This window comes from Lotus japonicus, chromosome 3 (assembly GCF_012489685.1).
Source record: "Lotus japonicus ecotype B-129 chromosome 3, LjGifu_v1.2".
Taxonomy (NCBI): Eukaryota; Viridiplantae; Streptophyta; class Magnoliopsida; order Fabales; family Fabaceae; genus Lotus; species Lotus japonicus.
The window spans coordinates 1,512,130-1,525,465 of record NC_080043.1 but is presented as its reverse complement, the minus strand read 5'-3'; the positions used below and the strand labels follow the sequence as shown (position 1 = coordinate 1,525,465).

The window sequence follows — 13,336 nt, the reverse complement described above, 5'->3', positions numbered from 1 at the left end:
ACAACCAGCGAGGAGGCTTCACGAGATAGCCAGAATTCAAGCTATCCACCTTCCCCAAACCCCTCATAATCCATGAAACCCATTATCTCTTCATGATAAGTAAGCTATAGTATCACTCAAGTGGGTCTCTGTGCAGAAATTTGATCCACAAGACCTGCTAATGCCACCTCCTCTGGGCATAACACCTGCAAAAAAAAATTAAAACTTAATATTTATAATAATGTCTAGAATGGTACATAGCATATGGCAACTAGAGAAAGGGTTAAGAAAATTAACGGAGATTGCATAATAACTTTTGTCTTACATTTACTTCTTGGGATATTTCCTTTCAGTATTGATTAAGGGAGTGGTAGCAAACTCTCTCTATACATATAATGATGTGGTAAGTTACTGATCTTCAGCCCATCAACTCTGTGTTGCTTTAACACTTTTCCATTCTGATTCAATTTCATTATTTTTCCATCTTCCCAATGCAAGAGCACCATCTCTTGTTAAGCATATGGGTCACGAGGGGATCTTCCTGACTCTCATGTTACGCCGCAGAACAAAACATTTCATGCCCCATACCCCATATCTGATCACGAACATCATTTCCCCCTCGTAATGTACACTCTAGTAATGGAAACCGAGACATCCTCCTAGTACCATGAGATCACAATACTTTTAGTTCTCATGTTTTTGTTCCTTTTTCTTTAAAGATCCAAAATTGAAGACTCTTTCACATCCAACCCAACTTTAACACAATTTTTTTAAAAAAATTAAAGCAGAATGCTTTATTGAATAATAAACTCATGATCATGTACAATTCACTCCTACAATTATAAGAAGGAGGTGGCAAAGATCCAAAATGGAACTACAACAAACAAAAAGCCAAAGTAAACTACAACAAAAATTCCTATCGTCATAAAAGACCAATTGCGATGAAGAAAACAGGGCAGTGGATCAAAAGCGTCAAATGTAATTAATGAGTCCAACAGTAACTCAACAAGAAAGAAACAACAACTTCCCTTTCTTGATCCAATCAGAGATATCAAGGCACCACTTGTGTTATGTAGACACAAGCAAAACAGATAACAACAGCTAAACAGGATGGCCACCACGCAACAACAAGCAGAAGCAGAGGTGTGATAAAACCAGCATTTCAAACACCAAAAAAAACTTGACAACATTATCTTGATTTTTTTATCAAAACCACCACACCCACTGATGCAACAATCCAGGCCTAAAATTGAGTCCCATTTAAGCGTTGTAAGAGAAAATTATGCAAGCCTTTCCCATAGGGGAGTTTCCCTCTCAGTCCCTCACACTCTTTTTTTTGTCAAATAACCCGCCCTTTAAATTAACTTCTTTATATATGTGCAATATCCCCAAACAACTTACTGATTAATGATTCACTCACACATCATTTTCTCTTCCATATCATTTTCACTCTTTTTTTTCTTATCTCTCTCTACATTTTCTATTATATCACATATCACATCACTCATTTCTCTCTCTTATCTGCCTACGTGATTAAGGTGGAGATGAAAAAAATGTGTGAACAAACTATTATTCAAACTGAATTGGGCCCAGATCAACCACTAAAGAGAATTGAGCAGAGGTCTTGCCCATAACAAGCAGCCTACTAGAGAAAGGATTAAGAAAAAAAAAATAGAAACTGAAGGAAATATTATTGATGAAACAAACGCTAGGGAACAAGGCTCTCCCTAGTGAGCCCAGAAAAACAAAAGAGCAGGAAAACAGCAAAAGAAAAACAATAACAACAAACACACACATACAAACACAACCAACAACTACAGTAACTCGATAGGCAGGACAGAGGCAAGGAAAACTTCAAGTCTGAAAGGTGAAGCATCGACGCACAACAACAAAGGGCCCACAAGAGCAGGGACGATTCCACCAACCTACAACAACTATAAACATAACCTGAAAAACCAGCAGAGAACTAGGATCGAAGGTTAGGTGAACCATTCCCACAACGTGCAAGGAAGATTGCATAATAACTTTTCTCTTACATTTGCTTCTTGAGATATTTCCTTCCACCAACTAAGGGAGTGGTAGCAAACTCTCTCTATGCATATAATGATGTGAAAAGTGACTGTCCTTCAGCCCATCATCTCTGTGTTGCTTTAACACTTTTCCATTCTCATTCAATTTCATTATTCATCCATCGCCCCTTGATGCAAGAAGGGCACCATCTCTGGTTAAAAGTATATGGGCCACGAGTGGTTCTTCTTGGCATTGATGTTACCCTGCAGAACAAAACATTTAATCCAGGAAGACGACACTTTATATTCTTTCATGACCCATATCTGATCACGAACACCATTTGCACCCTCATACTGGAAACCCAAGTAGTAGAGACTGAGACATCCTCCTAGTATCGTGAGATAACAAAGATCTTTATTATGCCACAATTGGACAAAATCTTTTGATAGAGTAATCTCTGATAAACTTCTATCTATCAAATCAAAGGCAACAATTAGCGGAAGGTGTGTGGCGTTAGATTCAACCAACCAGTGAAGAGACTGATTCAAGAACAACCCTTCCATATTAGGAGGATCGTATTTAAAATCAAATTCAAAACCAGAAATAAAGGATGGTGCATTGGTTTTCAATGAGAAAACCTGAATTCGAGGATGCGGGGCATGCGAATTCATAATCTTAGGCCTGCGTACACACTGCTTACAATAATATTTTCGTATAAGAACTAGCAAATAGTCATCTGTTGATTTGTCATACCCAAAACCAACAAGAGTCTGATTATCATAGGTGACTGGTAATTGCCTATGAGTACCAGTTGTTGGATTCCAAACAACGACATCTTCACCGTACTCATTGGCTAAAAGCATAAACTCTCTACAAGAAACCACAGGCTGAAGTGCAAGAGGACCATAAGAAGGGAGAGGAACATCAAGTTTACAGGGTGCAGGTGGGAATTTGTCAGAGACATCAGTCAGTGATCCCTCAAAAGCGAGAGACGTGATTTGGGAATCATTGTTAAATGAAGTGAGAACACGATGGGTGGGTTTAGCGGCTAGGTCAAAATGAGATTTAGCGAATTGAGGATCGGAAATTAGGGAGAGCCATGACTTGCACACACATTTGAAACGCACGGCAGACTTCACTGGCAACCTCAAGAGAACCTCTACCCTCAACTCCTCAGGGAGAGTGGAATTCTCCATGGCTCTCCTTCCTTCTCTAACTCATTAGATGCGGCTGAAGTCTGAAGAGGATATGGATTAGAGGTGATACATGTCTCCCCTTATATATACTTAGGGTTGTAACAAATTTGAAAAGAATATTATTGTAAATTAAAACATATTATTGTAAATTAAAACATATATGATATTATTTGATAATAGAAGGTATTGCATTAATTATTAGTCCTTAAAAGCGTTGTTTGGACTTAATCAATATTATTGGGTCAAATGATGAGTCTAGCAATTTTTTTACTATTATAATAGTAATATTTATATTATTAAGAAAATTAATGGGATTTACGCTTAACTGTATTTTTCCCCTTCCAATTTTATATTTTGCGGTTTTAATCTCTTAATTGTTTTTCAAAAAAACTCCTATTTTTCAATTTAATTAATTTATATACTTTTAAAAATTATTAAATTAATGATAGATTTTTTTTTGGTGCAAAGGGAGGGCTAAAGCCCGAAGAAAGAAACTAAGCAGGAACTAAACACGAGAAGGACACCCCCGCAACATCAGACAAAAGCAAGCTCGAACAACGAGGAGGACAAAGCTCCAACAAATGTAATCCAAAGGGTAGCTCGAGAGTCATTTCAGCCAAACAATCCGCTACTTTGTTAGCTTCTCGCCGGACATGCACACAAGTCACCTCCCACTCACGATGGAGCCAAGCTCGAATCTGGTTCACCAAGGATGCATAAGGGTGCAAGATGAAGCATCCACCATAAATCAAGTTAACTACAACAAGAGAGTTACTTTCAATAATAACCCGGCGAAGATTCCGATCCCAAGCCAACGAGATAACGGAAAAGATTGCCCAAAGTTCAACCCAAAGAACATTGGTAGAACCAATGTTACGAGAAAAACCAAAGAGCCAACGATTATCCGAATCCCTACACAAACCACCACATCTTTCCAGCATTGTTGGGCCTCGCACTGACCCATCTGTATTGCACTTCACCCACGACGGAGGAGGAGGATTCCACCCAATTTGAGCCTGAGTATATCTCTGACGAGTCTGGTTCGTGGCCTGTAGCGACGTCCATCAGTGGCGATAATCAAATTTCATGCTAGTCGTCAGGATCTAGTTCCAATTGTAAATTTTTTTGAAAATAATTAATGTATTAATATTGCATTTAATGGTTATTAATGAGATTATAATAATTAATAAAAGTCAATTGTGACTTTTTTTCAAACTATGCTTCTTATTTTGTACTCCCTCTATTCCTATATATAAGCATATTTTACCTAATTCTCGTAGATTAAGGAAATTAGTTACAAGCAATAAATTTGTAAAAGAATTTATTCACTTTCCTAGATTACCCTTATTTAATTTCTTACAAATTTCTCTCTCCAAGTTATTATTTCTAAATCTCATTGTCTCTTTCATATTAAAAATGATGATAGTTTTGAAAAAAAATAATTAATGCTTCATTGATATTGTAAATGAACTTTTATTTACGAACAAAAAAAAAACACTCAAAAGTTGCCTTATAATAAGGAACGGAGGGAGTATTAGACTTCTGTTATTATATAATATCTTCATTTCTCGAAAAAAAAAAATTCAATTGTAATTTTTTTTGAAAATAATTGATGTATTAATATTGCATTTAATGGTTATTAATGATATTATAATATTTAATAAAAGTTAATTGTGACTTTTTTCTGTTTTTTTGTAGTGGTTCAAACTCTGCTTCTTATTTTGTACTCGACTTCTATTATTATATAATATCTTCATTTCTCGAAGAAGAAAAAAAAGATACAAAGTTTTTTTTTATTGATTATGATTATTTTTTAGGGTAACCCTATTTTTTATATTAAAAAATAAAAAATGTATTCATTTTACATTCAAAATGACATAGAAAAATTTGATATCAAATAGTTTTAAATGATTGATTTGAAAATTAACTCAAATATTTTGTATTTAACTTTTCGTGTATATATCTGGAGGATTAAAATAATTTTGACATAATAATTCAAAGCATAACAAATTTGAAAAAAAAATTAGAATGTAACTAGGATTAGAAAAAAAATGAGCTCGAAAAGTCTGAATTTTATGTTTTCGTATATACATATGAAAAGATTAAAATGATTTTGGTATATTGATTAAAAGTATAACAAATTAGAAAAAAAGGAATTAGAATGTAACTAGGATTAGAAAAAAAAAAGTAACTTTTCTATCTATTTCACAAAGAAAAATATGTTGCTATCAAGGTATTATAAATACACAAGTACACTAGGATAGTTATCAAACAAGTTTTCTTTCATCAGTTTATTTATTCTATCGTTCTTTTGCAACTTGGTTTTTCTATCAATGACTTTTTTATGTAAAAATATCAAAAGCATCAAACCTGGAAAAGATGTGAAACTCATGGCAAAAATGATTCGGCTTTGGCCTATTCCAAGATTTAAGAATTTCAATGTCTCATATTATAGACATGGTTCTACTTGATGCAAATGTTGTTTTGACACTCTTTCCGTTATTTTTCTATTTTTTCTTAGAAAAATTGTTTTTACAGTTTCCTCAATTTCCTTATAATATATATTTTTTTCATTTTTTTAGGGTGATAAAATTCAAGCTTCCATTGACAGTAACATTGTAAAATATTTTTACAAATATTTGCAAGAAGAGAACGTTTATCAATTTCAAAATTTTGGCATAGGTGCAAATACCGGCCAATATAGGGCTACAAAGCATAATTATAAACTCAATTTCAAAAAGACTATTGTCGTAAGGCGTGACAAGCAAACAATGGTTGAAGATTCTTGCACTTGATAATGAAGAAAAAACATGTTCAACAACAACGAATGTAGTTTACAAAGATGTTTTTTAGTATGATTTGATTTAATTATTTTTCAATGTTTTTATGATGTATATATGTTAATTTATCTTTAAATTATACATTCGTGCCCTTCGTTCTCCATCTTTGCATTACACAGATTCAATACTAGTGTGAAGTAAACCTAAATGCTTGGCTGGGTTTTTTTTTGTCATGGATTGCAGTTTTTCTTTTGTACATCGAAAATATAAATTAGTAAATTACAACTTCTAGTGATCAATCTTTGGACCTTTACATTCTCAACTCATATATAGTCTAACTCTTATATACCACTTAAACTATCATTCAGGAACATGGATTGCAGATTCTTATTCTTAGGAACTCGGCACCTCTACTACTAAAAACAAAAGGGTATTTATTTTCTCTTTGGGTTTTAGTGTTTTACCAACCCTAATTGTAATAACATGTTTTTTTACTTGATTTCATGATTTACATAAAAACCATATGTAAAAACAATTTTCCTATTGTGTTCCACAATCTCTTGTATAACTTTGTGGCACTTTTATAACTATTAGTGAAAACAAATAAACATCTAACAAAATATCCAAACCACTGGTTTACAAATAGGGGATTAGGTAGTTGTGTGAGTCAGCTGAGAAAAATCAACTGTACTCTTGTGGGTTCTAGTCTTTCTTTGACTAGTTCCCCTCCTCTGTATTCGGGTTAGCACCCCTTGTGCTAGTTGAATGCAATTTAGGCTTATCAAAAAAAAAGCTGAGAAAAATCAACAAAGTAATTCTCTAATCAAGCGATTACTCGAGGATGAGACATTGTTCCTCAATGCAAGTTCATAAGACACTTCAATATGCTCTTAGTGGTCGCTATTGAGAAATTTGAATCAGTAACAAATGCTACTAAACTAAGGTAAAGCGAAAAAAAAAAAAGATACACCGCTTGGATCCCTTGCGATGGAGGGCCTACTTGTGGAGGACGAGGAGATTATTAGGGCATAATCAAAGCCTATAAGCCTAAGAGGGGGCGGCCTAAGAAGAATCAAATTTCGTCAGCTAGAAAGAGGGGTCTCCCAAAAGGGAGCAAAAACAAGCTAAAGGCGTGTATCTGTGTTTTGTTTGAGTTCCAAATATATGACCATTATTGGACTGGGCGGGACATAAAGAAGATTATGTCCCGCCCAAAATGAACAATAAACCATTGAAGATAGCCATGGCGGGAAAGGCAACATGACGAGCTTCGTTGCCCTCCCTTAGGTGATGGACCCACAAGCCAGCTGGAAGATTCCTTTGGATTTGTCTTATATGTACGGGGATTTGGGCCCTGATTGTCAGGCCCAAATATAGGAAAGATCCATATCATGGCCACCCCCTCTATAAAAGGGGAGGTCATCCACTTGTACGAAACCAACTTTTTCAGCATTAATGAGAATATTCCTTTTATGGTAGTTTTGCTATTTTAGTGCTCTGCTAGGGTTTACTTTCTGTCATTCTTTTACATAAGCTTGCCCTAGTACAGAACATTGGCGCCGTCTGTGGCTCTGACTCAGCTCTTCCGGTGACAGAAGGAGGAATTGCGAGCCATGGAGACTCGTTCATGCGGCATGGGTCGACGCGATCATCGCCGGCGCGGTGGTGGTCGACATGGCGGTCGCGGCGGCGGACGAAACAACAACCGTCCCGTACTGGACGAGCAGGAGCAGGAAGCTTCCTCGGAGGGGGTCCACTCAGTGGCGCCGTCGCCAGCGTCATTGGTGAATGCAGCTCCGGGAAGACCTTCAGATCTGATCGCTAAATCAGATCCAGGTGTTCGGCGGTGTTCAACGCCGCCTGAATATGTGAACTTGGAAGATTTTAAAACCACTGCTCCACGGAGAGCACAAGAGGCAGTGACAGGTATCACGCCTGCGGCTTTGCAACAAATGTTAGATACCTTACAGAAGGTGCAGTCCCAAAACGAGCAGTTGCAAGCCCAAGTTGAGTATCTCACTCAGCGGCAGGATTTTAAGCAAGAACAACGCCTGGAGGCGGAGGATGTAGTTGAATTCCAACCTTTTGTTCCAGCCATCACTAGGGTGGACATTCCAAAGCACCTGCAAACCATGGCATTAGACGCCTTTTCGGGCGAGTCTGATCCTATGGAGCACCTTAGATATTTCAATACCAAAATGGTGATCGGCGGGGCGACGGATGCGGTAAAATGTCGATTATTGCCTTCCACGTTCAAAGGCATGGCGATGCAGTGGTTCATTCGACAACCGCCCTTCTCCATTGATAATTTCACTGATCTGTCCACTAAGTTTCTGACTCAATTTTCCGCCAATAAAACCACAAAAGCAACAATGTTTGATCTTATCAACATACATCAGCAACCAGGCGAGAAATTAAAAACCTACATGGCACGCTTCAGCAAGATGGCGGTACAGTTGGAGGATGAAAATCCAGATGTTTGTTTGGCGTCATTCAAAAATGGCCTTCGGGCGGGAGATTTGAATAGAGACTTAACAAGGCGACCGGCGAAGGATATGATGGATCTTCACGCTCGTGTTCAAGAGTTCATATTAATCGAGCAAGATGATCAGAAGAAACAAGAAAGAGAGGAAGGACGCAAGCAGTCTCAATCTGGCGGTGTTTCACAGGACAAATCCAAGGCGGGGAAGGAAACCAGGATAGCGCAAACCCCCCGTGTACCAAGACCGGGACCATACCAAAACTCTAAACCTGGCTTTCAAAATACATGGCACAGAAATCCACAAGGTCCCACTGCTGCCACAGCTGGTCAGCCTGGTGCTTCGCCCGCACCAGTTCCACTTACTAAGTTGAATGCACCCTTGAGTACCATTTTAAGGGCAGTTGGGCAGACCAACGTTGTGCAGTATCCACCACCACCACGGCGGCCGCCAGCTAACGTGGACACCAATAGGTGGTGCGAGTACCACAAGGCATTGGGGCATACGACAGATAATTGCTGGAATTTAAGGCGGGAAATTGATCGCTTGATTAAAGCTGGCCATTTGACAAACTTTGTTAAAGACACAGCAACGCCGGAGGTAGCTAAGATCACTCAGGGGGACAAAGGCAAAGGTAAAGAAATAGTTGAAGAGTTGGGCGATCCTGTTGGGGAATGCTCATCTATTGCAGGAGGATTTGGCGGAGGTGCAATTTCAAGTAAGGCTAGAAAACGCTACGTGGCGGCAGTACACTCGGTACAGGAGTCGAACGAAGACGAGTGTTGGGTGAATCATTCCCCTATTATATTTACCCCTCAGGATTTCGCGCATGTAATTCCTCATGACAACGATCCAATTGTGGTGACAATCAGGGTTAACAATTATGTGACAAAGAAAGTATTCTTAGACCAGGGATCTTCGGCGGATATCATCTATGGAGAGGCCTTTGATCGCCTGGGACTAAAGGAATCAGATTTGAAACCATACAAGGGAACTTTGGTGGGATTCACAGGGGACCGTGTCAGTGTGCGGGGATACGTCGAAATTCCGACTGCCTTTGGAGAAGGAGAGTTTGTCAAGAAATTTCAAGTAAAGTACTTAGTATTGGCGTGTAGAGCCAATTACAATGTACTCTTGGGGCGAGACACCCTCAACAAGGTCTGCGCGGTCATCTCAACTGCTCATTTAACTGTTAAATATCCCGCCTGCAATGGGAAGGTCGGGATATTGCGTGTAGACCAGAATGCAGCAAGGGAATGCTATTTGAGAAGCGTGGCGCTCTATGGGCGAAGGGCCGCCAAGGAGAGCCATCGAATTACAGAAATTTTCCCACAAGAAGGATTTAGCTTGGACCCAAGAGACGATGCTGATGACTTTCGCCCACAACCTCTGGAAGAAACCAAGTAGGTGCAAGTCAAGGACAAGCTTCTAAAGATTGGCAGTAGTTTGACAGCAGAACAAGAGGAAAGACTAATCACCCTTCTGGGTGATAATCTAGATCTCTTCGCATGGACCATCAATGATGTGCCAGGGATCGATCCCAAGGTGATCACTCACAAACTAGCCATACGACCAGGGGCGACCCCAGTCATCCAACCAAGGCGAAGAATGAGTGAAGAAAAGAACAAAGCTGTACAATTAGAGACTGAAAAATTGATCAAGGCCCGCTTCATCCGTGAGGTACAGTACCCAACGTGGCTCGCCAATGTTGTAATGGTCAAGAAGGCCAATGGGAAATGGCGAATGTGCACGGACTACACAAGCCTGAACAAAGTGTGTCCCAAAGATTCGTACCCACTTCCCAATGTTGACAAACTTGTGGATGGAGCTTCAGGGAATGAACTTTTAAGTCTCATGGACGCTTATTCAGGCTATAATCAGATTATGATGCACCCCTCGGATGAAGAAAGTACAGCATTTATGACCAATCAGGCGAACTATTGTTACAAGACAATGCCTTTTGGTTTGAAGAATGCAGGAGCTACGTACCAACGGCTTATGGATAAAATTTTTTCAAAACAAGTAGGCAGGAATATGGAGGTGTATGTGGACGACATGATCGTAAAGTCCGCCAGGGCTAGTGATCATGGGGGCGATCTCAAAGAAGCGTTTACTCAGTTAAGAACATATCAAATGAAGTTGAATCCTGAGAAGTGTTCTTTTGGGATCCAGGGAGGAAAGTTCTTGGGATTTATGTTAACATCAAGAGGAATAGAAGTGAACCCTGATAAGGGAAGGGCGATCTTGGAGATGAAAAGCCCAACAAGTGTAAAGGAGGTTCAGCGTTTGACAGGGCGAATGGCCGCCTTGTCACGTTTCTTGCCAATGGCGGGTGACAAAGCGGCCCCGTTCTTCACATGTTTAAAAAAGAATTCAAAGTTTCAGTGGACAGAGGAATGCGAACAAGCTTTTACCAAATTGAAAGAAACATTGGCCACATTACCAGTACTCTCCAAGCCAACACCAGGCGTTCCATTAGTGCTCTATTTAGCGGTTACTGACAAGGCGGTAAGTACGGTGTTGCTCCAGGAAGAAGGAAAAAAGCAGAAAGTTATATATTTCGTGAGCCATACTTTACAGGGGGCAGAATTGCGGTACCAAAAAATTGAAAAGGCGGCTTTGGCGATTCTGAAAACTGCAAGGCGCCTCAGACCTTACTTCCAAAGTTTCCAAGTCAAAGTTAAAACTGATGTTCCCTTAAGGCAAGTACTTCAGAAGCCTGATTTATCAGGGCGATTGGTTAGCTGGTCAGTTGAGCTATCAGAATATGACATACAATATGAGCCAAGGGGCCAAGTCACAGTCCAGAGTTTAATTGACTTCGTGGCGGAATTAACACCCACTGAAGGAGAGAAGACTCAAGGAGAATGGGTCCTGTCCGTGGATGGATCCTCTAATAACACTGGAAGTGGGGCGGGAATAACAATCGAAAGTCCAGATAAAATGATCATTGAACAGTCTCTCAAGTTCGAGTTCAAGGCGAGCAATAATCAATCTGAGTACGAGGCTCTGATTGCCGGCTTAAAGTTGGCCATTGAGTTGGGAGTCCATAAGTTATTTATCAAAGGAGATTCGCAGTTAGTGGTTAAGCAAGTGAAAGGCGAGTACCAGGTGAAGGATCCGCAACTGTCCAAATATTTGGAAGTGGTGCGCAGATTGATGATGGAGGTCAAAGAAATCAAAATAGAACATGTCCCGAGGGGACAAAATGAGAGGGCTGATGTGTTGGCGAAGTTGGCAAGCACAGGGAGATTGGGCAACTACCAAACAGTCATTCAAGAAACCCTGCCTCGCCCGAGCATTGATTTGGTAGAAATAAAGTTGAAAGCTGTAAAGTCAGTTAGTGAGGGCGAGCTACCTTGGATGGAATCGATTAAGACCTTCTTAGAGAATCCACCAAAGGAGGATGATTTGAACACGAGAACAAAACGCAGGGAAGCCAGTTTCTACACACTGGTGGATGGTGAGTTGTATCGGCGGGGAATCATGTCTCCTATGCTCAAATGTGTCGATACCAAGGATGCCCTCGGAATAATGGCGGAAGTCCACGAAGGTGTGTGTTCTAGTCATATCGGCGGGCGATCCTTGGCAATAAAAGTGATAAGAGCAGGATTCTATTGGCCAACCATGAAGAAGGATTGTTTGGAGTATGTGAAGAAATGTGAAAAATGTCAAGTCTTTTCTGATTTGCACAAGGCTCCACTAGAAGAATTAACAACCATGATGGCGCCCTGACCGTTCGCCATGTGGGGGACTGATATCTTAGGACCATTCCCTGTAGCGAAGGAACAAATGAAGTACATCATCGTGGCGGTTGATTACTTCACTAAGTGGATAGAAGCCGAGGCGGTGGCGACTATCACAGCCGCCAAGGTCAGGAACTTCCTGTGGCGAAGGATTGTTTGTAGATTTGGGGTCCCCATGGCGTTAGTAATGGATAATGGAACCCAATTCACAAGTAGTGTTACCCGGGAATTTTATGATGAAATGGGAATCGAGATGCGATTTGCCTCTGTAGAACATTCACAAACCAACGGGCAGGCTGAGTCGGCTAACAAAGTTATCCTGAAAGGTTTAAAAAAGAAACTGGATGAAGCAAAAGGGCTTTGGGCGGAGGAACTACCAGGCGTTCTTTGGGCATACAACACCACGGAACAGTCAAGCACAAAGGAAACCCCGTATCGTCTAACTTATGGAACTGACGCCATGCTCCCAGTGGAAATTGAAAACCAAAGTTGGCGAGTGGCTCGGTTTAATGAAAATGACAACGGAGAAAACTTAATAGCAAATCTAATCATGCTGCCCGAGGAACAACGAGAGGCTCACATAAGAAATGAGGCGGGAAAAGTGAAGGTGGCAAGAAAGTTCTCAACGAAAGTAGTGCCAAGAAAAATGAGGGTAGGAGACTTAGTGCTCCGAAAAAATACAATACCTGATAAACACAACAAACTTTCACCCAAATGGGGCGGGCCTTACAGGATTATAGGCGACGTTGGAGGAGGAGCTTATAAGTTGGAACAACTAAGCGGTCAAAAGGTTCCACGAACATGGAACGCCTCTCATCTGAAGCAGTATTTTAGTTAGTAGAAACAACAAATGTAAATGAAGTCGCACTCTTTTTCCCTTTCTTTGGAAAGGTTTTTAATGAGGCGACATTTGTAAGGAAGGGACAATTGTTCCCATACGAAAGAAAATTAATGAAAGGATCATTTCAACAGAATCGCATATATTTTTTAATTTATATTACGAGTTCATGCAATGCAAATCGTATCAAGGTATGCAATACCGCGAGTAAACCTTTCGGAATAAGAGAGTATCGCCTTCAAAAGTTAAAAGCCTTGGCAATTCTAGTGGCCACTAGAAACCAAGCCTCGTCGAAAAATCGGCTAAG

At 39.9% G+C, this 13,336-nt stretch overlaps 1 protein-coding gene across 1 annotated transcript; it reads right to left on the bottom strand.

Moving 5' to 3' along the window:
- Nucleotides 1-2,204: 2,204 nt before the first annotated feature.
- LOC130749865 (F-box/kelch-repeat protein At3g06240-like) lies at nucleotides 2,205-3,185 on the bottom strand. Its single transcript, XM_057603228.1, has one exon. It carries the CDS (start codon nucleotides 3,183-3,185, stop codon nucleotides 2,205-2,207), a length of 981 nt encoding a protein of 326 aa, XP_057459211.1.
- Nucleotides 3,186-13,336: the final 10,151 nt, after the last annotated feature.

Coding starts and splice junctions, on each gene's coding strand:
- LOC130749865 (XM_057603228.1), bottom strand. CDS start 3,185: ATGGAGAATTCCACTCTCCCTGAGGAGTTGAGGGTAGAGGTTCTCTTG.